The following is a 27,354-nucleotide window of genomic DNA, read 5'->3' on the forward strand; positions in this document are numbered from 1 at the left end:
AGGCGTGACAAATGGGGCGAGTCGGTTTTATTTTAAGGGGTGAAAGAGGGGCAGATCCATTTTGCTTTAGGGGTGACAGGTGGGGAGAGTCCACTCGATTTGAGGGGTGACAGGTGGGGAGAGTCCATTCCATTTGAGGGGTGACAGGTGGGAAGGGTCCATTCCATTTGAGGGGTGACAGGTGGGAAGAGTCCATTCGATTTGAGGGGTGACAGGTGGGGAGAGTCCATTCCATTTGAGGGGTGACAGGTGGGAAGGGTCCATTTCATTTGAGGGGTGACAGGTGGGGAGAGTCCACTCCATTTGAGGGGTGACAGGTGGGGAGAGTCCATTCCATTTGAGGGGTGACAGGTGGGGAGAGTCCATTCCATTTGAGGGGTGACAGGTGGGGAGAGTCCATTCGATTTGAGGGGTGACAGGTGGGGAGAGTCCATTCCATTTGAGGGGTGACAGGTGGGGCGAGCCCATTTTATTTGAGGGGTGACAGGTTGAGTTCATTTTATTTCAGGGGTGGCAGGTGTGGCAAGTTCATTCCTCTCGAGGGGTTGCTGGTGAGTTGAGTCCATTCTATTTTGAGGGTGAAAAGTACAAGTAAAAAAATCTATAGAATTGTGCACCAATTATTTGGAAGTTAAAACTAAACCATTTCATTCCATTTCCAATAATTTCTTTATAGATAGATATCTTTTTATCTCTATGATTTAGCGAGAAGGCATTAAGAGTTTTTTAAGGGAAGTGATTTCAGAACACGAGGGGGGGGTCTCCTGGTGCTTTTGATTGGTTAAACATCAACTTTTATCTTGAAACAAATGATTTAGCAAGCATGCAAAACAACCCAAAACAAAGGGTCTACCCCAAAATGAAAAATTGAAAAACTCGGACAGCAAAGTAACTCCAAATTTTCCCAAAGAGAATATGGCAAATTCAAAATAAACAAGTATGCCAGCAAGGTTTGCGGGGCAGGGAATGTCAACATTTTATTAACATAATTGAATAGTACATGATGCTCTACTATGCCAAGATTTGAAATCAAACAAATAATTACTTGGATTATTCAGTATATTTTTATGACCAGGTGATGGTAGTAGGAAAATTCTTTACATGATATTTTTCATTTAACGAAACATGTTCATGAGAAGAGGGATTTGAACTTTTGTGATCAATACCATACCATCCCAAACTTTTTAGCGAATTTCAGTGAGAGTCGCAATCCTTAAACTATCTGTATTTGGTGCTTAATTTTATTAAAGCATAAAAAATCTTTTAAAAATAGAAACAAATTTAGAAAAGTACGATTGTAAGTACAAATTATTCTTGCAGGTATTTCTAAAATATTTTGAATACACTTTTCTGGGTTTAAAAAAATTATTGCCAAAATAGGATCGACGTGGCCACATAACTTAATTTTAGGCACATTAACAAAATCTAAAAACTATTTCAAATTAAATAAGGTAACACCAACATAAAAAGCAAGAGCAATATTGATGTATTAAACTTTACAGAAAATTTTGAGAGCGCTCGCCAAATTGTTACAGATCATTCATTCCCCTTATTATCATTACCGTTTTAAGTACTTCATATCAAAATGAAGAACCAAAGATAAATGCGTTTATTCGGTTTTAAGACAATAATGTGTATATAAGGGCGTCTGGTTCCAGAATCCGCACAAAAGACTGGGTTACTTGCAGGTTCCGTTTATGCAGTAAATCGGAAAATGTGGTGCATCTGAAATACGAAAAATACATTTAGTATTGATACTTGCGTATGATAAATATATAATGTTATATAAGGTTATAAGCTTATAATTGAAATCCATTACATCTTGTTGACATTTTTGAAAGTTTCAGAAAAAGGATTGGCTTGGGATCATCTTAGATAATGGTACGAAATTAATGCATATATCGAATTTACGATGGCCGTCCAGCTATTGCACTAACAATTGGCTTTGATCATTACCAGGTATGTATTCATATATATAACATGTCTTCATATAGTTACCGTTGTATTCTCTATGGACAAGATGAGGCACCTTACATGTAGGCGCCGTGAACCTCCATGTATAATAATATTCTTTTTAATAAGCGTTAAACTTAGTGGTTGAGAAACCGTGTGTGCGCCCGTATATATATATATATGCGACGCGCTTGTGTTGAAATATTTAACGAGAACTTACCTTAAAAACAATTTGACGGTTTGTCCATCTACATCAGAAAACAGCCTACGCTTCACGCCATTCGTCTAAAATAAATATTCAAAAGTATACGATAACTGCAAACTAAATACGTCTTTACAAGTAAATTGGGAACCCATATCTTTGTATCAAAGTGTTAGAAGAGCACTCTAAGCTTTATTTGTCATATTCATTGCGATAATGCTATTCTCATTCAATTGTCTAGGGTCAAACATTTTCAAAAAGATAGACAGTTCACAGTGCTAAAAGGTATCAAATAAATTCAGATGCTACTCAACGTTCAGCTGCGTGCAGTGATTTTTCTGCATGCATTCTGATATGTAACATAACAAAGACGTGTTATAAACATTTGACTAAACTTACGCGCTTCTAGTGTTTTATCACAAAGATGATTGTACATATAATGATACTTGCAAGATATATTTTCCTCTACGCCTAATAGTAAAAGCTTGACCTCGCGATTGTACCTTGCATATCCTGCGTCTTCACTTTACGCTGCCCAACTGTCAAGTGACACATCTGGAAGACAACTCATGCTGCGATGAGTGACTTATTGTTATGTAAATATCAACAGGTAAGGTTCATTTTAGGTGAGGGGTTGTGGCTCAAACCATTCTCACGAGAAAAAGCAAATGTACGTACCCTGATACCTTTTTAGAAAAAAAAAATATTAGACATTTAATGTATTCAGACGTTCTTAAACTATAGGTATTACACATTAGATAACATGTATGCTGGAAGAATTTCAGTTGTTTTTAATGCTGACAAACGTCTTGCAGCTAAATGCATTTTATTGCTGTTTCGCAAAGAGTAATTTAACGTCCTTGTTATAAGTATATCATTCTTGAAACTTTCAATTGTGCATCTTTTTAATTAAAAATGAATAAGAGAAAATTACCCCGTTCTCTTTACTCATAAATGTCACAAGCACGCATATTTATGGCAAAGAATGACCGATGGAAGCGACCGATGCAACCACTTCAAGACACTGTTTACTTTTCAAAATATAATATAAATCAGGCGTTTTTCTCGTAACCTGCCATAGCATAAATTGACCAGAACTGACTTTTGGCTGATACAAGAAACGATAAAATCTTTACGCCAGAAGGACGAAAAGCGGTACACGCCACACCGGTTTCTACGGGGAAGATTACCTGGTTGCAGTAGACATCTAGTATTGTCTACTATCGCAAAAACGATTCTGGTTTCTCAGCATCAGAATCGTTTTTGAAAAATGACACTAGTCTCTAGTTGCCAGGTTCGTTTTAGAAAAACGACACAGGTTTCTGGTTGATCACTTGGCACCTTGGTACGGAGTAAACATTTTTTTAAATACTCCAATATCAAAACTAGTATTTCAACTATATATCTAGACTTGGAAAATTGAACACAGTAGCTAAAAGAAAGAAGAAAAACAACATTTTGTAATTTTTCTTTATTTTCTTTCACACGAAAGAACATTATTATTATGATATAAGAGTTTTATTAGGTAACTTTATATCAGCCAAAATAAAAAGCTGCACAAATGGCTAGGCAGCATTTCCTATAAAAATCTGAAATATAGAAAACTAATAATTCAATATAAAAGTTTTCTTTTTATAAAATATAAATTATTTAAAAGATTAAAGTAAAAATTAAACTAATTAATTTGTTTTTGGCATTTGAGGTTCAAAACACAAATTCAGGTAAATAATTTTCATTGTCAAAGCTTAAACAAATAATCACAGTCAAATGTGTGCTCTTATAAAATAGAAAAAAAATTGCAATGTTAATGCAATAACAGTGAGCAACTATATATACACGTGTATTTATCCAACCCACTGAAGATGTAATGAAATAAAAATAAAATTTAATTGATATCAATAATATCTCCACAAATAACTCAGGACTTAACAAATATAAATACATGGACATGGCACAGCAAAATAAAAATACAAATAGTATACCCATTCATATCTGAACTTGGAAGCTGTAAATCCCATCATTCAGGAAAAATTCCAAATGTTCATTGGTCCCCATTCATACTGAATAAATGCAATTTTTTTTTCAAAATAGTCCCTGTATGCAGCAGAGTTATATTAAGTATAAGGTTAAGACAAAACTGTACATGTTAATACTGAAACACATTTGTACATACATCTCTCATCAGAGATGTTAAAATATCACATATTTGACCAATAGTCTCAGAAGTCCACTACATCGTATATATACAGCATGAAGTATACACCAATATACTTCCATGGTGTTCAAGTTCTTGTTTCTGTTCCAGGTGGGTGGCTTAGTAGTTGAGAGCACACAACATAGCCAGACCTCTCTTAATCCAGTGTTGCTGGGTCTTGTCAGTGGGCAGCTCCACTGTGCACACAAAGTTAGTGGACAGACCAGTGGTGGACAGGGTTCCTATAAAATATTAATATATATTAAGACATGTACATGAAGTAATCTACCTTGGGATAAAATAGCACTCTTATACTAGGTTAATAATTTCTGTGTCAAAAAACAAAACATGCATGCACATACATTGGGAATTTATACATGCAGGGATAGGTTCAACTATAAATTTACCAGCTATTCAACTCCTAAACTTATATAAAAATTCTTTTTGTTAAAGGGATAATAACTCTTCGTTTCGGCCAAAAAATGAATTTTCCTGAAGTAAACAACAATTTTCCCATACTTACCAATGGTTATTGAATCCATTTTTACATTCAAAGTTAGTCCCTGTTTTTTTTCTAAAAAGTTTGGTTTTTTGTTAAAATCTCTTAAGAGATTTTAACAGAGTACAGCCATCAATGGCGGTCACGTGGTCTAAAGACGAGCTCAGATATCAGAATAATAGCTATGACTGCCGTTTTTGTGGTAAAACAGAATATATTATATTTCTATGAGTTATTCACAATGTTTTTATTGTGAAATATAGATCTCATACGAAGAGTTATTATCCCTTTAAGGTCTTAAATTTTCATTTTATAGGCAATGAAAAAAAAACCTTAAAAATTATTTCAAGACATTCTTACCTGCTCTTGTTAAAGTCTTATACACAGGGCATTCATACACCCCTGACTGGGGTGGAACTCTGCTGGCCTCAGGTTTCAACCATATACCAGGCATGTCTGTGTACAACTCCTTGGGCCTGGATTCCGTGAGCTTGTGGTTTGTGAAGTCCCAGCGCCCACCTTCTATGTATAATCCTCTGATGAAGCAGCCATCTTTTGGTGGTTCCTTGAGTTCCTGCCAGTCCTCATGCAGAACCTGGGGAAATATAACCAATACAAAGTGATACAGCAACCTAGCTAACATAATCATTGCTTTCCATTTTAAGTGAGTAATAAACATAAAACAGTTAAGGGACATTACATAGGCTTTTTGTTGTCCTTCTATGTTTTTTTAATGAACATGTTTTTTTTGTATGTAAATACAAGTAACTAAAGTTCATAAAAAATTTAAGTTAAATATGATTTAAAAAAATAATAATAGCAAACATACCTCAAATCCAAAAGATATTGTGTCAATGGAAATGACCTTGGACCTGGCATAGTTCTGCAGAGTACCAGTTAAAAAGGCTTGTGGGAAGAAGAAACCAGATATCCAAAATACCTGCAACAAACAAAAATAAATTTTATAACTCTTTTTACAAAACAATGAATCTTTTGTGAATAAATTTTCCATAAAACGTCAAATACAGTGTATATCAAGTGGTATAAGATATGAGAGAGAGAGAGAGAGAGTACTTACAGCAGGAATGCCATTGTCAATCCAGCCTTGAATGAACTCCATCCTGTGAACAAGATCTACCACCCAGGCAGCCAGAGGTTTCAAAGATGGATAGGCCTACAATTTGTTAAGAAATACCATTGCAAAATATTCATCTTCGAATTATCAGTTTAAAATATCACTGATGAAGCATTGTCACATATTCATTTCATATGAAGATTTTTCTTAATCTGAATTTCAATTATTTCTCAACTTTTATGAATTTAAAATGTTCATCAGTTTGAACACGAACAATCAGAAATCAAGTCAATATTGTCCAAATAACTAAATTTCTAAATGCATCCATCAGGCATCACTAACAAAAATTCGAGAAAAATGACCATTTTTCAATTTTGCTTAAATTTGTAAGCAATAATAGCAATAACCAATAAAACATATAAAGCACTTAATTAATTCTGACCTTTCCTGCCCACATTCCTGGGACAGTGTTGTTGTAGAGACTGTTAGCCATGTCCTCCAGTTGCTGAGACATCACCACCAAACCCTTCAAAGCTTTTAGCATGTCCTTCAGGCTACTCTTGATGATAGCCAGTAGCTTATTAAATCTAGGAAAAAATAACAAACAACTGTCATTATCCATCTTATTTAATGCTTTGGTCTAAATGACATTATTTAGTGTGAAGTATGAAATGATAATTATAACTGCATTATCCTTGTTTATACAGGTATGCAGACTGCATTTGAAATAATTGTTCAGAACTATGTCAGGTAGTTGTTCATATGGCTATTTATATTTATCTTTATTTTTATTTTCTATCTATACTTGAAAATGGCAAATGCACTGAGCAATATCCAATATGCTAAAGACAAAATATTACTGGTGATAATATTGTACTAATAATACTGCAATGCATCATGAAACATTAAAAATCAACACACACACACACACACACACACACACACACACACACACACACACACACACACACACACACACACACACACACACACAGTCTATGCCCATTAAGCAGATCTTAACAATACCTGATAACCTCCTGTGTGAGTACTGTGTTCATGGACTGTTCATATAACACAGGGAACTTCTCCATTACTGGACCTATAGGTATGGGGTCTGGCACCTGCTCCAGGATGGTCTTGGCAGCATCCTCCATTACCTAAACAATAATATACCACATATTACCAACATACTTCATCTGGATATTATTTCTAAACTGCAGCTTTTATATTATATAGTTAAGGGTACGGGGAGTTTACTATTAGACAGCAACGAGCTAATTGTTTTATATGTAAAATTTATTTGAAATTAAATGAAGACTCAATTCAGGATCAAATGGCTGGATGAAATTGCTTACTGTTTTTAAAATACCAAAATCATAAGTACTGAAATACAATCCAATCAACAAAATTTTAAAAAATTACACGATTTTCAATTCAGCCCCTATGGAGATAGGCCAAGGAATTATGCACAAAGAAGTTCTGATGTAATTAAGTGTTTTACCTCCTCTCTTGTCTTGCCTTTACCACTTGTAGACTTGGGCTGCAGGGCCAGCAAGGCTTCCAGAAGCATAAATGTCTCATTCTGAGCAAAGGTGATGTTGGCATTGTTGTGCAAATGGAAGATCTCAGGATTGTCATTGATGGGTAAGCTCTTGATGTACTCCATGTAACCCTGATAACACAACCAAAAAGATTGAACTGACTGCCCAAGGTGTTTCAAATATAAAAATTAAAATGTTGTCTGTTTTCTGAATACACATACTATGTGAAGAAATAACCCACATTATATACTAATTTAAACAGAGTCAGAACCTTTTTAAAGAAACTTTAAACTGTTTCAATATGCAATCTGAGTGCAAATCATGAAACAGATTCTAACAAAATTATGTCTACAAAAATAAAATAATTTAAAACACTTACATGATGATCATTTTCTGTATTAATCTGCTTATAGATGCCAGACTCAGAGTAGACATGGTCTTCTTCCAGGACCACAGGGTTGTAGAAGTCTGCCAGGATGCTCATGAGACACCTCCTGTCCCAGTCATCTGTCACACGGCCACCATAGTTGATATGGCCTGCTGTGTACATCAGCACCTGGAACCAACAAGAACTCTGGCTCAGGGTCTATATTCTAAACATGCACTGTTTATTTACTTTTTGGTATAAAACAGAGCCCACTTATATACACAGTATGCATACACATAAAAGCATATGTTAATAGCATATATTTCATTTCTGAACCTATCTTCCCATACAGTCTTGTTGAAAACTGTTGAAGATTGCATGCATGTGGACAAAGTACAACCAATTATTTTTTGTGATTTGGAGAAAAATCATGAAAAAATGAAAAATTGTCTGTAAAACTAAATGTTCAGGTTTTTATGTGATATTGAACTAAAGCTTCAATCTTAGTAAAAAGTAACTGTAGGAGACAGATGACCCCTTTCCAAATATTACCCCATTATTCCATTACAAGGAGGGGTGGGTTGGGGGTAGAGAGGAATAAAAAATATTTTTTTGAGTCTCATAAACTAAACAATAGATGTCCACAATACCTTGTAAGGGATGGTTTCATATTCCGCAAGGAACATCTTGAGCTGGCTGACACAGATCTTTAAGTCACCATCAGTGAACTCGTAAGGGATGTTGAAGCCGAGAGCACCAAACTTCCTCCTCTCTATGCTGACTCCGTGGAAGAGACACAGGGAGAACAGCAGTGATTTGAACTCATGAGTCTGAAACAACAATGGGAATATTTATCAGCATTTCATTAGCATAACAATTAAATTAGTTGTAGGCATATGAAGAATTTAGTGTCTAATTCAATAACTGGATAATAAAAGTGACAATTTATTGATTTGTAACAAAATGAATGAAAAAACGACATATGAATACACAATTAACAGATACTGTATTTTTGTTGATATATTCATTAAATGTAAACAATCCAAATGCTACTTTGTATGTAAAGCAAACCATGAGAATGGCCAATAAGGATGGATGGATGGATGGATGGTTGGATTGATGAGGGTTCTAAATGCATTTTGATCATGTTTTGTTTTCTTAATCTTAAATTTTGCATCTGTATTCACTGTTCACTTTATCATCTAAATATCATGCATGCATCGATAAAAATGCAAATGCAATCATTAAATTTGAAAAAAAAAAAACCACACTATGGCATGACCTCAAGACTTCAGTCAAGTGCCTAGCAGGTGATTTTCATGAACTAAATCAATTTGCTGATCACTTCATTTTGAAAGCTGAGAAAGTGTGCAGGCAAAAGAATGAACTAGAGTAAAAATGACATATTGGATAATTGGTGATCTATAATCTACATAGATTATAAAAAAAGAACAGAATGTCAGAAAGAGAAAGTTTGACATGACACATGTCATGTCAATGTCAGTGACACTAATAAGACTGCATGGAGTTTGCATTATTTCTAGCTTCTACATTTGTATACAGACAAAATTATAAATATCTTAATCAAAAAGTATGAAAATCTAACACAGAGTACCCATATCACACTACAAATAATTTCTGTACTTAAAAATATAATTCCAAGGCAAATCAATAGAGTATCAACAGAGGTGGCAAAAAACTAGATAGTACTCCAAGTACTAATAAAAAAAAACAAACAAATATGTGCTAAGTAGAATGAAGGACAACCTCCAAGATGCAAATCTTTTTAATACAAGGTGACAGGCAAATCATGCCTAACAGAAGTATGTGGAAATATAAACTATAAATATTAAAAGTAATCATCTAGCCTAGTAAATTCATAGAAAAAGAAAAAAATAATAAAGATTAGTTAATATCTATGTGTTAGCATCAATAAAAGACCATATACTTACTCGTTGTGATTTCTAGAAAAATGTGCAACAGACAAAATTGTGCATTATACCAACATCAACAATATATGACAAACAGTTAAACATAAATCATGAAACACAGACAATGTAAAAGTGGCAAACTCTGATAGTTGCACTGTAACTTTTATGACAACTGTCATAAAAGTGATACTAGCGGCAAAGGGTAAATTCTGAACACATACACTATAAGTCTAATCATAGATTGCATCGTAATTCATTCAGAGAGCTTTTGTGATGTATGAAACCAGACACCAAAAATCATTTTTGTCCTATTTTTTTAAAAAAACACAGAGCTTGCCACTAAAACATTCACCATTTTTTCCTTTTAATGTGTAGACTTTACAAATTGTGCAGTATCATAATGACATTCACATACAAACAATCAACAATTCAATGGTAGATCAATGCAGATCCTAAGATTAGATCCACACTTTCACTTTCACTGCTCAAACCAGAAAGCAAAAGTATGGAAAACTAATCTTAAATATTGCACATCTATCAAAGATCTTCAATCTGATGAAGCCTTTTTGTTATGATATATCAGTCGTCATATCTTTCCTTGACCTTTGAGGTTAGTGATAATGTTTGAAATTAACTTTATTATTACTTTTCAAATATCTGATCTTATTAGAAACTTCAAGAGTGCTACCAATAACCCATAAACACATAAACAAATAGTGCTTTTTACAAACAAAGATTAAAGTTCATGCTGTTAGTCAATACACATACTGTTTGTGAGCAGTAAGACAAATGCATGAATTAAGATATTTACTCCTCAATTTCATTTTTATTCTTTTTTCAAAATATATCATTTCCAGTTTTAAAATTGTACTTTCCAACACGAAAAAAAAAATTATTTTTAAACATTACTAGCAAAATAGTCTTTTTGAAAAAATTAACCATCAGTATTTTTCCATATTTTAGAAAATAATTTCCATGCATTTATCAACTCACATTCATGCATGCCTATAAATAAACACATCAAATATACAATATGCTTACCCGATCTCCTAATGAAAGAAGGAATTCATCAGTAAAGCCAAAGTATGACTTCATCAAGTTGGCTTTGATTCCTTTAGGAGGTTCCACTGTCATCTTAGAGCCATTCTGTAAGATGTACACAGGGAACTTTGGGCTTGGCATACTAGTCAGCCACAGACGGAAGTCACGATGAACCTACAGGATGAATGTAAAATTTTGTTGGTGAAATTATAAACAATTTACACACACACACACACAAACATATATACACACACACACATGCAAACACACTTTAACGCAAATGTAAATAAATAACTTAATAAATAAATAAATAATAATCTGGGTCTCTGATATGGTATTCATTATAAATATCACATTATAAACATTATAAATATCACTCCCAAACACAGTTTTCACTAAATTTCAACCATGTGTATATTCTAAACAATCTTTCTCCTTTAATGGAAATTAAAGTTTATACATGTTATTCTTGTTCTTTTTTTTCTTGAACTGTTAGTCAGTTACCTTGTCTGGGTCAATCTGCTCAATGAGTCTTTCCAGTGAAGGCATCCAGCTTGGTGCTAAGTGACAGTTTTGGAAAAATACCCACTTGCCCCTCTCCATAGCACTCCTCATCATGGCCTCTGCTCTTGGACCCTGGTAGAAACCACAACCATATAAGACATGACATTCTGAACAACATCACAAAACAAAATATCTTATGTTATTCACATAGTCAAAGTTATTACCTACAAATTAGCCCCAATGACCTGGACTGGGTTCCCATACCTAGATCGATCCATCTCTGAAGGGTTTCTCGCTAGATTGCTTTCAGCTTAAAGCTTTTAGCTTAGATGTCTGGCATGCCTAATAAATATGCTAAATGATAATTAATTACCCCCTAGCAGCTTAAGTAGGCGTGACAGATATCTAAGTCACTTACGTTGATTGCAATTTAGCGAGAATCCCCTTGGGGATAGATTAATCCACAGTTAGTATGACAGGGTCTGAGAATGGTCCCTAGGGCTCTACAAAGTTTAGAGGATGTCAGTTTACTTCAAAACGACAGTGAGAGTGGATTGCAGCAGTGTCAGTGTATGCCTTGACCTGGCAAAATAATATTAGTGAAACTAGCTTGATTGATTGATTGATTGATTGACATGAACTTTCAAATGTCCAACATCTATTGATCAAGTTTTTTTTCTCACCTGTCCTTGTCCCAGTGAAATGGCTGATAATTTCTTAGCAAATCTCATTTCCTCTGCAAACTTGTAAAGGTCAGCTGCGGGGTCAGTGCCAGTGGACAGGACAAAGATCAGTGGTGTTGTTGGGGAAGAGTCCTTAAACACCTGGTGAAGATCTGCCGTCTGGAGTGGAATGATAAGGTAAAAATATTTATAATATTAAATTATTTTGGAGAGTTACAAATAATGTTTGCTTCATTTTAATATTTCTTTTACCTGAGTTGCCTTATGTTATGTATGATATAATGGAAAAGGATCGGTCTGTTGATTTGCAATCAATTTGCAATCTGCAATTTGCAATCTCAATGAACACTCAAACAAAACTTCAGTAGCATACAGTACTTAAAGTATACAGTATATAATATCATATATATGATGTATTATATAAAATATGCATACATACATCATACAAGTATTCTATTGAAAACATGTCTTACCTGTGGTTCCACAAACCTCTGCCCAAGGTTCTTGGCAACAAAGTCTTGCATGGCATTAGTAATTTTATCTGATCTCAAACACTTGAGAACCAACAGTTTCTGAAAGTCATCTAGCTCTGTGTTCCAGCTTCCTGGCAGCTCCTCTCTGAAAATAACCAAGTTAGAAATGATTTATCTTGAAATATCAAATGTGCAATAAGAGAGAAATTGTCAGTTCCTTAAAAAAAAAAAATATGCATTATAAGGACCAAAAAGTAATACATGCCACCAATTAAAAATATTGACCTATAGACTTAGAGAAAACTGCATTTGTTAGCACCCAACTGATCCTGGCACTGAGACTTGATGCACTGTGAAAAATTACCATGTACATATCAATAAGACAACAATTGTTACAGGAAAGAAAAATCTCCTAAAACAAACCTGTGAGGATCAGCGCTGTCAAAGATTTTCTTAAACCCTTCAACATGGGAGGGGAAGTCGTCTGCAAAGGAGGCAAACTTGGGCACAGCCGCCAGGGTGAGGATATCTCCCCAAGACCTTTCACTGAGCCAGTCCACAGCTGGGTTAGGCAGCTCCTTGGCCTTGTGTGTCCCTCCAGCTATCAGGAACCGCCACTCATCCTTTAAAATGAAGCCAATGGATCATCATTATTTTGAACATAATATTTTTTGCAGTTTGGATAAAATGTTTGTAAAAATAGTGATTAACACCAATCATGGACAGTCAGACTTAAAAGGAAACAAAATGCATAATGCTATCCCTGTGGAAAACATTTACTTACTAAGTTAATCTTCCCTTGGTGCATCAGTATTCTGGTGCAGAGCAAGAAAGCAAACAGCAACTTGTGTTTTTCAAACAAGCTGCGACACACATTGCTGTACAAACTGAAGGTGAAATACTCATTGATGTTGGTGATACGCTGAGGCAAGTTATCTGAAAAAATAAATAAATAAATGAAAATAAAAAAACACTCATTTGTGGTATTCAACATTTCATAGCAAAGACATTCAAGAAACTGAACAAATGAGGTGGAAATTCTGGATCCAAAATATTATATTATATAATATCATATATAAACAATATATATAACAGCATTACATCTCCGCTATCATCAACTAAATTTCAACAAAACAGTTGCAGTTGTAACATTTATAAATACAGAACTTTTCGCACTATATTCAAGGCAATAACTTACCAGATCTTTCAGCATTAGAGATGCCACCTAAGAAGATCCTGATAAACCATTCCAGTGAGTACTGATACATAGGGTCAATGTTGGCCATGTCAGCCACACAGAAGAACAAGATCTGGGTATTCACTGCCACTGGGATGTACTGACTACGAGTCTCATCTATTTCCTTCTCAGTTTGTTCTGCTACAACCACTTTGGCCTGTCAAATTATCAAATGTAGATAGATGTATTTTAATATCAACACTATTTAAAATTTATGAGGTATATCTCATCTGATCCTCTGATATACAAGTTTGCAGCAAAACCAATTTTTTCTTAAAAGCCATAAGTTGGCAATAAGTTTATAGATACATGTACCCAGTTAAAAAGGAATACTGTGTGTGCATGGAAAAAGAAAAATCAATGTATGTTGCTTACAAATCTTCAGTGGTAGTAAATTGATATACTGAAGGCTGAAAATATATCTATATTTAAATAAGTGCAAATACACACCTTGATTTCATCAGACTTTATCTTGGACGCATCCAAAGTGGCAATCAAATCCACATCATCAACAGGGCTGCCTTCTGCAGAACTCAGTCTTTCCAGAATCTTGTCTTCAATCTCCTTCAGTTCATTCTTCATCTTGGCATTGCTGATGATCAGTTGGTTCTTTGCCTCTTCCAGGTCAGGTCTTTCCTCTGCCACCACTGTTCCCAGCAGCTGGTCTTCAAGACCACTAAACATGGATGTGATATATATATAGTGACATATTTGCATGGTGATTTGGACTCTTTTGAATTAATATTTAATGATCTTTATTTGACATTTGTAACTAAATACTTTCTTTGTTTTCAAGATTTGGTAAATTAAAAAAAAAAGCCTTGCATGCATAGTGTGTCAATTTTAACTTTATAATTAAACTGGTGCTAAATGAAAGAACACAACTGAAATCATATACTGTAACAAGGATTTTCTAATTCATCTCCCCATTTATTTCTATCACTCCTACAGTATGACATGTGGCAGGGTTAAACCAGCAGTACCATAATGTCACAGGCTGTATGCCTCTGAATACTCTACCTTGGTGAGAGTGTGAAGTTGACCAGTGTGACCTTGGTGGAGACCTCTGGTGTATAATGAGGGTTGGGTAGTTTGGTGGTGATGTAGAATTTGAAGTCTTCATGGTAGGGAATCACTGCATCACCTAGCTTGATCACCAGACTGCCAGACTGCTTGAAGGTCTGCAAGAGAGTAAAAGTGCACATTTGCATATTCAGTGTGTCTTTAAATTTTTTATATATGTATTGCACTTTCTCTTTTCTATATTTTTTAATTTGTCCAAACAAACAGTATTTTAAAGAGCCTATGAATGTAAACTCCTGCTCAATAATTTATCATCATTTTCATATTGCGATTTCTGATAATCTGAATGGACACTGCCTCAGTGGGTACACTATTACCAATTTAATATACTCCAAAATAGGATACTAGCAGAGCCACGTTTCTATAGTATTCCTGTGATATAATGTCAAAAAGAAATAATTCAGTATCTGACCTGCTTCAACAAGATGGGTTCCAGAGCAGGATCCAGTTCCTCTCCCACATTCTCCAGCAGACATGGTTTACCAAAGCGCACAGCATTCTCTAAACTACGCAGGAAATCCCTGTCTGACAGCTTGATGACATCAATTCCATTGTCTTTTTCCTAGTAAAATAAAAAGGACATAATTTAGCTACGATAATATAAATCTTTATAAATATACAATACCTTATATAAAATATTTTCTTGTATTACATAGTTGATGAGAAATTGCTATAATTAAACAGAATCATGTATTTCTTTAGCATAGCTGTCTGAACTTATTTTTTACACCCCCCCCCAAAAAAAAAAAAACACTTGTGATATAAAACAGCAAAACTTAGGGAAAATGACTATATATCAACAGAAAAAAAGCATAATGCAAACAAATCCCGATTCAATATCATTTCTGACTGAAGTGTATATAAATATGTTCTGCTCTAAAATCTACCATCAGAGAACCCCCTAATATTCCTCACAAACCTCAGCCTTCCACTTACCAAGTTCTTCACCCATTTATTTGCCTGCCCCTGTGGATCTATGAAGAGTGGCCACCTGCGAGAGTACTGGACCACAACCCCATTCTCCACTGAGAGGTTGTCCTTGGGGAGACCAGCAATCTGCCAGCTGCGGACCTTCACTGGATCAGCCAAGGTACTGATCAGAGTGGGGTCATCTGTGGTGGGCACTTTGTTCTCAGTCAGCTTCTGCAGCCACTGCTGGACCATGGTGGTTCGATAGTTGCCCTGGTGCGAAAAAAAAGAAAAATCTTATATCTGCTGAAGTTATACCACAAAGCAGTACAAAGATACCAATTAAAATGAAGATTGTATAAAACCATATACAAAAAGCCAACTAGACTGGATATCCATGCCAGAAGAATCACTTGAAAAGATTTGCCACCAGTACATACACTGGTGCCCACCATCAGGTGGGAAAGATCTTGTTTCTATATAAATATTCTTCTTATTTAAAATAAACAAGAACATGCTGAGTATGATAATAATCCATGCTACTCACAGTGAAAGGTCCCAGGTAGGCCACACAGCCAGCAGACATAAGCACATCTCCAATCACATTGGCCACCATGTACTCCAGTCTCTCCACAGACTCCTGCCACCTGACTTTCTCTCCCGCCAGACCTCCAATGAGCTGAAAGAAAGTTGATCAAAGGAAACATAATATGACATATGTAAAACAAAGCAAAAAAGTTACAGTTAGATGTGATATTTTAAGAGAACAGCTGAGGAGAATAGTGGTAAGGTTTAGATAAAGTGGCAGTAAGGGGGGGGGGGGGGAGTTAAAATCTCCAGCTATCATTCTTAATGTGAATAATATATAATTTCCACCATTAATGGTTCCCTAGAAGAAAACATAGGTCTAAGTGAATCTAGGACAATTCCCCCCCCCCCCCCCGGACAATCCCCCCCCCCCCCCCCCCCCCGGACAATCCCCCCCCCCAGGACAATTCCCCCCGGACGATTCCCCCCCACCCCCCAGAAATATATATTAATATACAAATATAAAGTACAAAGTGTTAAGTTTAAAACATTTCATCCATTTTATTAATGTTTTTAGTGTGATAATACAACTTCATCATGAAACAAATTATTTTATAACAAATTCCTTTTTGATTGAGTACAAGTACAGGAAGATTTAATAAATATCAAATCAAAGTATAACCACCTATACTTCAGGTAAAGGTGGGGTAAACAGATGAACAGGTAAACAGATATTTTATGAATATTTTAAGTGTGGTGGGTGGTGGGTAGTGGTCAAGCAATTAAAAGTGACAAATGGTCAAGGGAAAACCTGGATGCACCTTGATTCAAGACTTACTCAACCAAGAGGGAGTAATAAAGCAATTAAAAGTAACAGTTAATTCATCAAAGGGTTACCTGGATGAGTGAGATCATCTGTTTACCCCTCCTTTACCTGGGGATATACTTTGATCAGATTTATAAAAAAATGTTGTGTACTTCTATCTCGAAAATCGTATGTACTTGTACTCCATGAAAATAATTTGTTTTATAAAATTAATATTATCTATCCTCGAGTTGCAACATCACACTAAGAAATATTCAGAAAATGGATGAAAAGATTTGAACTTTGTACGAGTTCTTTACTTTATATTTGTATATAAATATATATTCTTCGGGGGGAATCGTCGGGGGGGAATTGTCCTGGGGGGGAATTGTCCGGGGGGAATAGTCCGGGGGAGAATTGTCCGGGGGGGAATTGTCCTGATACCGGTCTAAGTATGTCTACCAATGAATTATTGTACTACATGTACTTTGAATAAATAAATACTAAGGATCTCATGTTGTACCTTATCTGCTCTTCCCAGCCTGGCCTCACACTCCTGAGTTTTGTCTTCCAGCTCTGTCTTCTTGCGCACACAGTCATCATACTTGGCCTGCAGTAGGGCTATACCATCTTCCACCTCCTGGAGCCTGGCCTTGGCAGCATCCAGAATTTTCTGGGTTTCCGCTAGCTCAGCTTGGGCCTGTTGTAGAGCTGCCCTCTTGGGGGCTACAGCTTTAGATACAAAGTGGTACTTGTGCATAGCTCGCACCCACTGGCAGATAGAGGTACACGCTTTTGAAACCTGGTTGAAAAAAAATCATAGTGATTAAAATTTTATCTATATACAAATTAATTTGAAAAATGAATTATATCAAGTTTACTTTGACCATAGTTATGTTACATCTATTTTTAAAATGTAAATAACTTTGTCAGCATAAAAATCAGAGAGAAAGAGAGAGAATAATATTTCAATGAAACCCAGTAAAAATATCTAAAAAAAATCTTAACACAATTGCTTAAAAATTTTGAAGAGCAGACAGGTACCTTGGCAATAGCAGCAGGCTGGAAAGCCTCATTATCTATGTATGTCTGGATGGCCTTGATGGCAACATCTGGAATGTTATCCTTGTCATACTTGAACAAACTTTCCAGGAATTTGCCAGGATCTTGAAGTAATCCTTTTCCAGGCTCCCAATAGTCATCAATTTTTTCTCCAGGCTGCAACACAATTTTTCAAGAAGATTCATTATCATCATATATATATTTTGGTTATGGGAGTAATTTGTAAAATTTCCATCATTTTAATGAAATTATATCTAAAACTGTATAATAACAAAAACCAAGAAAACTTTTTTCTTCTGTATTCATAGCATATTTATCTTTACCTTAACTGAAAATAAAAACTGAAAACCACCTAAAAATTCAGTCCAGAACATTCTATGAGTCATTCAATTATTACCAGTTGTCAGAGTCTCATGAAGTCCCCCTACCTTAGATCCAGGCACTTTCTTGGGCTTGATGCTCTTCATGATGCACACAGCTTCAATAACCATGCGCACACCATCTGGTGGGCGTGTCATGGACCTCACTTCAACTACATCATTCTTGTTCAGAGACTTCAGACTTGCCAAGGCAGCATCCTGTGGAGAAAAGGAAAACAGAGTAAAGTGGTATTCTTGAATGTTAACACTAGAACCATCACAGCATTCATGAATACTTCTCAGTTGATGATTAGACAACACATAATAAAAGTTTCAGACAAAAAAACACCTTGATGGTGAGACACATGTACACATACACACACATGTACACAAATATACAGTACAAATATAAACTTTGCATTGATGCTATAATTATTTCTATCATCTCCTCTTCCATATAAAGAAGGAAAAAAAGTCTGTTTCTAGAAACATCTATGTAATCAGTCCCTTACCAAGGCTGGCAGTGCTTCATTCAGATCTCTCTGTGCATCATCAGCAATGGCCTGGGTCTCCCTGGCTTTCTCCCCAGCCTGAGCCTCCTCCTTCTGGACAACTGCCTTGGTCTCCTCGGCTACTTTCTGGAAATAAAATTTTGTTGTTTTTTTTAATTTAAAATATTGCTCATTTGATTCATCTGGCTAAACAGGAGTTTACGGGGCAAATTATTATAAAATTTGTGCTTAGTTTACCAATCACACCTAAACCTTAATCCCATGTTACTACAGTATGTCATATTTTAAGGTCAATTTAATTTTTATCATTTTTATCAGGTTAGCAATCAGGAACCAACTGAGGGAAGTGGACCATTTGATAAGACCTATTAATAACATAATCCTTCTGCTAACTCCTTAGTAAACTGCACTTTCAGACATCTAAAGGAATCACAAATAATGCAGCTCAGTCTGGACAGTTGCAACATTGGAATAATCATAAATATATATAAAACACTGCATCATTTCCAATTAGACTGATATTAAAATCTATTTGTTACAATTCTTTGTTGCACACTGAGATTTCCTCTTATAGGAAATAAACAATTTGAGGCAAAACCTCAAAATGTGTGGTGACTACAGCATCGACTTGGTGTCATATACTGACCGTGTCCACTGAAATCTTCTCCATGGTCACTATGGACTCTTGCACTGCTTCCTCCAGAAGTGGCCTCATGGTCTCCAGCTCTTCCTGAAGCTTAGCCACCTCATCAGCAGTAGTGAGGAGCTGGCAAGATGAAAAGGTAAAATTTTATAAATATTAAAGGGCAAGCTTAAAAATGTAAAGGCCAGTGCTAATAATTAAAGAAGCATTCCTGCCTGCTTGTTGATGTAATCATTTCATCAAAATGATTTGGACTATGTGGTGCACTTTTCCACTAATTATCGATAGACTGATATGTTTTTGTGGGTAATACTGAACCAAGTACAATATAAAAGATAAAAGTAAAGGTACCTTATCTAGACCAGTTTTCATTCTGTTTTTAGCAAGAGTAAGTTCATTTCTCTTGATAGACACCAGATTAGAGAAAATCCCCAATAACTCCAGGTAACTTGTTGGAGTGACATACACATGTCTGGACATCTCAGCTAGGTACAGTCTGGCATTCTCTATCACATTCTGATGAATTACTTGACACATAACAACCTATAATAAAAATAATAATCATTATTATTACAATTATCATGTAAGGACAAGAATATCACTATTTTCAAATGAGAAGATTTTTTAAATATAAACACAAACTTACAGATCACACTGTTACTATGTACAGTGGTCTTCTGACACAGATAAAAAATTTATGTCAAGATAAATTTTTAAGATCTGGTCACTTGGGAGTATCACTATAAAAAAAATAAAAACTAAACAAAACAAACAAACAAACAAACAAAAAAACTTATATTATAAACTATTTCAAAAAAACATTTTTTGAATCAGACAGTGCTATAGGAGCGTTTGTGTGTACATACCAGGCCATCAAATACAGTTTCACTGGCGTCCAAATCAACAATATCATTCAAAAACTTCATGGCCACAGAGCGGAGAGCATCATCAGGCCACTCACTAAACCAGTCTATAGTACAGCAGTTCACCAGTGCTGGGAACATACGCAGACGTGCACGGAATATTTCACCAATAGGACTGAAATCAAGGTAAAAAATGTACCATAATTACTGACAAGTTTCAACAAACTCACAAATGAAAAAAAAAAAAAATTACAGGTGTTATCTTTTCAAGTTACTCATAAAAACATACTTTCTGACATGTACCCAAACTCACTACATAGAAATAATTCTAGATATCTAATACTATAAAATTGTTTTCCAAAACTGCATGCTTACTCTATGAATCCCTTGAATGTAACTTAAAAACTTTTTCATCTAATCATCGAGTTTTATATATGATTATGCTTTATTTAAGTCTTCAGAAAACTGACCTCATTGTTACCACAGTGTGCAGATTGCTTCTGACTCTTTTAGTAAAAGCAGAAAACAAGTTAGTTTTAGTCGGCTGATAGCCAGCATCCTGTACAATAGGCTTCATGGCAGTATAGATCTGGTCCAGCTCATCAAAAGCATAGATGTTGGGCACATCACCAGAATTTAAGATGTTGTTCAAATCCTCCAAGAAAGATTCGCTTTTTATCTGAAAGGAAACAATAAAAAATGTCTTTCTTCCTATGACTACAAATGCATTCATATCTCTACATCATATTGTATAAAACATCAAAGTTTAGAAGAAATGAATGAATTCAAAGTTTAACGTTATTTCAATTTCTATTCTATGACTTATACTTGTGTATTCTCGTACTTGTGGTATGTTTTTGGTCACAGCACTTCTTTTCTTAAATCACAGTTATAGATATTAGAAAAAGTACCCCCCCCCCCCCCCCCCCCCCCCCCCCCGTCCCAAGCAATCTGAATTCAAAGTCAGTTGAAAATGTTACTAAAGAAAGCCTTACCTGTGTATCACTAAACAAGAAAACTATTGATTTATTCTCTAATCCTGCTTTCAACATGATGGTTTTCAAATCCTCCCTCCACTCAGTCATGCCATAGTTCTTAGCCAGCTCGATCTGGAAACAGTCATATTCAGACCTGGAAGAAAAACAGGAGTTCTATAGGTAAAGGTTTTTCAATGAGAAAAAAATATGCGGTCCTAAGCTTGTAAATTGTTAATACTGTATGTTCATAACTCTAATTCTTCTGAAAATTAAAATCACCAATATTTTTCAATATCAAGTACAAGTGCCAAACCTCTATTAATGGTAGGTATGGTGATGAAGCTATATCTTTAAGTTATAAATATAATTACATGTGTGCTGCCAGCCTGGTAAGACTCTGTCTGCCACTACCACCCATTCCCAGCAGTAAGGCATTCCCCAGGGGCTGTCTGATGATACGACTTATACGACACAAGTGCTTCATGGCATCCATAAAGAGCACCAAGTTCATCTTTGCTGTGTTGATTTGATTGTAGTCCTCAAGGTACTCCTCCATGACTTTTGCCATCTTTTAAGAAAAAAAAAAGATGAAATAAATGAATGTCTACTCAATAAGAAATATGCAAAATTCACATCTCTCGAAGTGTCTGATGCATTTTGACAGAATAACTGAAAATATCACTTATAATATCTTGATTTTTGAATACTCCATAAAATTCATACACTGGTAAGTTCCATGCAAATGAACATGAGTATCAAATAAGTGCTGAATTTAAATATATTAAATTAAGCAAAAATATATAAATATACAAATGAATAAATGAAAAATAAATTATTAATTCATAAAAGAAAATTAACAAACAAACAGAAAAAAAACTTGTCCTTGGTCCAGCCACCAACCTTAGCATGATCCTCTATTTCTGCATAGACTTTGTTGTCTACATTGGGCACCATGAAGTCTCCATATAGGATAGGCAGTGAGGGCACAGCATCTTGAAACTGAATGTGGAAGTCTGCCAGCATGTGTTCTTTCATCAAGTTGTCAAACCAGTCCCTGTCTTCATCATTCACCAAACGGTCCTGGAACACGCGGCAACTCTCGTGGTACCACAGACGCAGGAATTCCTGCAGTGTCTGCAATGGAATGGAAATGGAATCTTTTAATTATTGTTAACAGAATGATAGCTACAATAAACTCTTGAAATGTTTTTTGACATTATCAGATGACCAGTATATAGATGTACAGAATATAAATATAAGTTTCTGAACTTATGTTAATGCCTATCAACAGATTATTACTACAAGTTTAATAAAACACTATAATCATAGATATAGATTTGAAAATGTGTGTATATACAAAGCTGAAATATTCCATCAAACATGATTTTTTAATACTCCATAAAATCAACTTTGCAAAGATTGCTATGTGTAAATGCATGGATGAGTTAGAATCAGCTGTTAATGAGGCAGATTGGATTCATTACCTCCAGCTTAGCAGCGTCTGCCATGAGCATGCCCTGGAAGACTTTGGAGAGATCCCTCAAGTTGAATGTGTAGTGGCTCTTGGCTGGTGTTGGTAGCAGCTGTTTTAGAATGGTGTTGTACATATCAATACAGGTGTCCACCATTTGGTCACCATGGTCACGCACTGCTGGAGGACTGGCAGCTGTAAGGTGACAGAAAAAGTGTATTCAACATCTGACTTAAACAGACAAGTCTAAATAACTGGCTACATTGACTGCAACATATACATTCAACTTCAACATTGCTCCAAACAATCTTGTTAACCATAAAATGTTTGCTGGAAGCTAAAAATACATACTCGTAGCAAATAGCTGACATTACCATGGGGAGACACGTGCTGTATAGGTATTAATACAATGTTTTCACCTAAAAACCAGTTCAAGATGGTTCCAAAGATCGTCCGCTTGCTGTCATCCTCCAGGTCTGTGAAGGCCAGGTAGTTGAAGTGACGCAGCAGTCTGGGAGTGACTGGATTACGTCCACCACCAGGGGGACCCATTGCAGTCACAAAGTTCACATCAACAAGATGGCGGAAATCTCCTATGGCCTTTCTGTCGTACCAGCCTTTGAAGTCCATCCACTGTCTGATCAGTTCAATAGGTGGCTGGGCCCCATAAGTCTCCAGGGCAGGCATGTTCAAGTCATCAACAAAAAAGATGAAGTATTTTCCAAGAGGAGGTCCAAATACTCCCTTTCGCCTGGAATAATGGCCACAAGGAAATTGTAGGCATTGGTACATAAAATTGGGATTTAATATACCATATCTTTAATATGAGGTAACATTAATAAAATTAACACCGAAAAAATTACCAAGAAAGTTTTTTTATAGGACTTATAAGTGCTGTCTGAGTGCTCAGAATTCATATACAAAACCACTGTTACATACTAATAAAAATAATTATATCATTCACAATTTTGATATTTAAAAAATCCAACTTTTTACCTTTTGTCAAGTTTGCCATCAATCAGATCTTGTGTCTGGTTTGCACTGGTTTTGGCAGAAAACACGATGAATTCTGGGATATACTGTTTTGGCATGCCTCTGCTCAGTTTGTCTGCCAGGGAGAGGGTCTTTCCTGTCCCAGTAGGACCCACACACAATACCTGGAGGAAAAATCATTGTCAAGGTATACATTAATAAATTTCCAACTAAATTGGAAGGAAATTATCACTTCTGCATTGAAATTAACCTTAGGAAATAGTGAAATATTTATCAATAAAAATGTAAACTATAACTTGTCTAGTGAAATTTCCCTTAAGAGAGTGAAATCCTTATCAATACAAAAAAACCTGAGGTAATATATTGAAAGAAAGCAAAAGAAAAAATATATATGGAAACCAAAGGACATGAGCATGAGAGTCAATTTTTGATTTTTGGTAATATTTTTTATTTTGTTTCAAAACTATGAATGACTTCTATTTCCTTTTTTCCCTTTTTAAATGGAACTTACTGTTTTATTGTTAGACAGAAGTATTTCAATGATGTATGCACTTCTGATGGTGTCCATGGTGGGCACAATGATGTCTGAGAACTTGCTGTCTGGGGGAATAGAGAAATGAGCACGGCCGTGGAACCAATCCAACCACTGAATCTAGATCAGAAAAATAAAAACACTCAGATTCTTTTTTTACCAATAAAAAGCCACAATTTGTTCTAAAATGGACTTTAAATTGATGTAACCATTGAACCAGAACAGTATCATGGTGCCATTTTTTTTTTCAATATAACAAACAGTTACATGTTATTTACCAGACTTCAAACTGGTAATTACAAGTAAGTGGATCTACTTCCTCTATGAATTGTGTCAAATTTCAACAAAGTGTTAGAAAAAGCTTGCAAAATCTTGGTGTTTTATTTTGTACCTTGCGTTCTCCACCTGCATCCTCCTCCTCGTCATCTCCATGGCCTCCACTAATGCCTCCATCATCCAACCTATAGTCATACACCAAGCCTTTCTCTGGGAATGGCATTGTGCACTGGAATGAAGGTTCTTAATTTTATGCATAAAAATATAATGTTTTACATGAGAACATAATATGTACAGTTGATACATAAAAATCACAAACTTCTTATTTTCCAGAAACACACCCAAAAAATGTCTCATCATCCAATTCATACCAAACATAAAGTCTGCTTTTGGAACAGACATAAATTATTATTAGGTTTTACACACACACACGCACGCACGCACGCACGCACGCACGCACACACACACACACACACACACACACACACACACACACACACACACACACACACACATAATGCCCACTTACATTTTCTTTCTTCATCTTCTCTCTGAGGTAATCGCTGAACTTCTTCCTTCCATCATTATCACAGGTGGCGCCCACAGTCCAGATCAGGGAGAAGATAAACCAAGGCTCAATGAGATCCACAATACGCTCCAGTTGTTCCTCTGGCATTTCCTTTTCTCCCTGTGTTCATGTAAAAATACAAAACATCCTGTACTTTCTTTTCTCAACTAGTGGACTCTCTTTGAGAGCTGCTAATATTTTGTGAAAAATGTGAAAAAGTATAATAATCATATTTTTCAATTGCTTCATAATCAAAGCAAAAGCCATGCCTTGTACATAATTAAATTGGTTGTCAATACCATTTAATAATACAGGTATATCTATATGCATATGGGACATTGTTAATGATGTTTGAACCTAAATGCAGGACTATAAATGACACTATAAGTATCTTAAAATGTGAATATAATAGCAATAGGCTATTAGATGCTAATTATACAAGGTGTGTGTGTGTGTGTGTGTGTGTGTGTGTGTGTGTGTGTGTGTGTGTGTGTGTGTGTGTGTGTGTGTGTGTGTGTGTGTGTGTACGCACGCATGAGCACATGCAAATAGCATGATACTTTGATGATTGGATTCTAGATTCATACTTAGAAATTGCCTATGACTATATATAGCTATAATAGCTTTATTACTGGCAGATATCTATGAAAAAAGAATAAGGTTGCAATTTTGTTTATTATTTATCAATGATAATTGGGTAAAAGCAGGACTAGCCTAGTGGGATTTTTATACTGCCTACCCGACACCCCTGAAAAGCATGTTTTATATGCTTAACTACAAATAATACTCTCTAGACCTGAGTATTTCTTACCCGTTGATACTTCCCTGGTACCCTGTGCTATTTAAAATAAACCCCAAACAGATTAAAGCAAAACACAAAAATATGTTAAATTAAACATGACTGCAATAGAGAATTGGCTAAATGCCAATTAAGAGATCCAATAAAAACAGAAATAAACAAGTAACATCAAAGAAAATAACAGAAATGACTCTTCCATAAATCACTTCTGACTTGTATTGGGTTAAGAGAGAATGATTAATATTTTAAATACAACTCCACTTACTACTTCTTCTTCCTCATCACCCAATATTAAATGCTGGATGCACAGATAAAGACAGCAAGGAGAGAAGATGGAAAGTTAGGAGAAGAAAACAAAGACAAGAGAAGGACATAGATATGAAAAGTGTCAAATGTGAAAACAAAACACACTGATCAAACACTTGTCATTAAATGTGATAAAAAAAAGAGAAGTAGTACTATCTAAAATGGCTGTTCAAATATAAAGGAAACATGTAGGAAGTGAAAATATCAGGCTACCTCTGTGTACTTCATCACATGATTATTTATAATTTAATATGATAAACTAGAGAAGTTGATGTTTATATCACCACACCCACCTCTTTAGGAATGAAGGGGGTGAAGTAGCATTCCAGCAGTTTCAACAAACTAAAGGTCAAGTTGCTGTCCATAGATGGCACAAATTCTTTCATATTGCCTCGCAGGAAATGAATGGAATCCTGAAAATTTCACAAACAAAATCATTTAAAATGTCACTGAGCATATATAAGCTCTCTGTAATCTATTTGCTAAAACAGGCAAAATATTAAATCTCATAATGCAAACACATGTTGATATATTACATGTTAACATGTTACATGAAATCCATATTTCTTTGTAAAATAGTAAAAATAATCAAAATAACAACAACACAATCTGGTTACCTCCAGAAATGCATCAAAGAGTGCCTGGAACTTGTCCTTGTGTGGGTATATAGCATCAGGCAGCCTCTTAAGCCAGCACTCTACAAATGGTGACAGGCCCAGAATACTGGGTTCCAGGTACACCATACCACACCTACTGACAGTGGCAGGGGAGGCCACTGCCAGGTCCTGCACTTCAAACATCATAGTCATGTGCTGGAAGAAATAAGATGTGTTAATTCTTAAGGTTTATTGCTCACTCAATTGAAGAAAATATGTTGAAATATTCCACAAAAGAATTTCTAGTAATAGGTTTTTAATATGTGGCGACAATATGTTAGGAATGAAAAATGAGAGATGTTTGCAAAAAAC

General features: G+C 35.4%; 1 protein-coding gene and 1 long non-coding RNA gene across 6 annotated transcripts in view; both read right to left on the reverse strand.

The window, feature by feature from the left end:
* Positions 1–951: 951 nt before the first annotated feature.
* On the reverse strand, positions 952–2,783 carry LOC106155051 (uncharacterized). The gene is made up of 3 exons (XR_001237569.2): positions 2,659–2,783; positions 2,174–2,238; positions 952–1,725 (listed from the first exon to the last, which is right to left on the reverse strand). It is a non-coding gene; the product is annotated as an uncharacterized LOC106155051 (long non-coding RNA).
* Positions 2,784–3,617: 834 nt separating this feature from the next.
* The window catches only part of LOC106155078 (dynein axonemal heavy chain 1), a 41,403-nt gene continuing 17,666 nt past the window's right edge, over positions 3,618–27,354 (reverse strand). For 2 of the 5 annotated variants that reach the window (XM_087013867.1, XM_087013871.1), the window contains exons 38-78: positions 27,004–27,198; positions 26,680–26,799; positions 26,093–26,119; positions 25,243–25,401; positions 24,829–24,942; positions 24,417–24,557; positions 23,909–24,069; positions 23,332–23,663; positions 22,926–23,107; positions 22,342–22,575; positions 21,813–22,009; positions 21,460–21,595; positions 20,935–21,143; positions 20,468–20,639; positions 19,953–20,144; positions 19,605–19,724; positions 18,959–19,084; positions 18,516–18,665; positions 18,070–18,243; positions 17,549–17,827; positions 16,240–16,371; positions 15,720–15,965; positions 15,196–15,345; positions 14,721–14,881; positions 14,151–14,376; positions 13,662–13,857; positions 13,248–13,399; positions 12,887–13,086; positions 12,464–12,608; positions 11,991–12,149; positions 11,308–11,439; positions 10,804–10,977; positions 8,482–8,661; positions 7,844–8,020; positions 7,425–7,595; positions 6,950–7,080; positions 6,366–6,510; positions 5,927–6,022; positions 5,678–5,788; positions 5,209–5,443; positions 3,618–4,591 (exon numbers count right to left, since the gene is read on the reverse strand). In XM_087013867.1, coding sequence (XP_086869993.1) covers positions 4,470–4,591; positions 5,209–5,443; positions 5,678–5,788; positions 5,927–6,022; positions 6,366–6,510; positions 6,950–7,080; positions 7,425–7,595; positions 7,844–8,020; positions 8,482–8,661; positions 10,804–10,977; positions 11,308–11,439; positions 11,991–12,149; positions 12,464–12,608; positions 12,887–13,086; positions 13,248–13,399; positions 13,662–13,857; positions 14,151–14,376; positions 14,721–14,881; positions 15,196–15,345; positions 15,720–15,965; positions 16,240–16,371; positions 17,549–17,827; positions 18,070–18,243; positions 18,516–18,665; positions 18,959–19,084; positions 19,605–19,724; positions 19,953–20,144; positions 20,468–20,639; positions 20,935–21,143; positions 21,460–21,595; positions 21,813–22,009; positions 22,342–22,575; positions 22,926–23,107; positions 23,332–23,663; positions 23,909–24,069; positions 24,417–24,557; positions 24,829–24,942; positions 25,243–25,401; positions 26,093–26,119; positions 26,680–26,799; positions 27,004–27,198 — 6,861 coding nt within the window. In that variant the 3' untranslated portion in view covers positions 3,618–4,469. Of the gene's footprint in view, positions 4,592–5,208; positions 5,444–5,677; positions 5,789–5,926; positions 6,023–6,365; positions 6,511–6,949; positions 7,081–7,424; positions 7,596–7,843; positions 8,021–8,481; positions 8,662–9,145; positions 9,796–10,803; positions 10,978–11,307; positions 11,440–11,990; positions 12,150–12,463; positions 12,609–12,886; positions 13,087–13,247; positions 13,400–13,661; positions 13,858–14,150; positions 14,377–14,720; positions 14,882–15,195; positions 15,346–15,719; positions 15,966–16,239; positions 16,372–17,548; positions 17,828–18,069; positions 18,244–18,515; positions 18,666–18,958; positions 19,085–19,604; positions 19,725–19,952; positions 20,145–20,467; positions 20,640–20,934; positions 21,144–21,459; positions 21,596–21,812; positions 22,010–22,341; positions 22,576–22,925; positions 23,108–23,331; positions 23,664–23,908; positions 24,070–24,416; positions 24,558–24,828; positions 24,943–25,242; positions 25,402–26,092; positions 26,120–26,679; positions 26,800–27,003; positions 27,199–27,354 lie in introns of those variants that run through there. The other 3 variants (XM_087013876.1, XM_087013883.1, XM_087013887.1) reach the window with 2 other exon arrangements.

This window comes from Lingula anatina, chromosome 1 (assembly GCF_051362555.1).
Source record: "Lingula anatina isolate TDL-2025a chromosome 1, LinAna3.0, whole genome shotgun sequence".
Classification (NCBI taxonomy): domain Eukaryota; kingdom Metazoa; phylum Brachiopoda; class Lingulata; order Lingulida; family Lingulidae; genus Lingula; species Lingula anatina.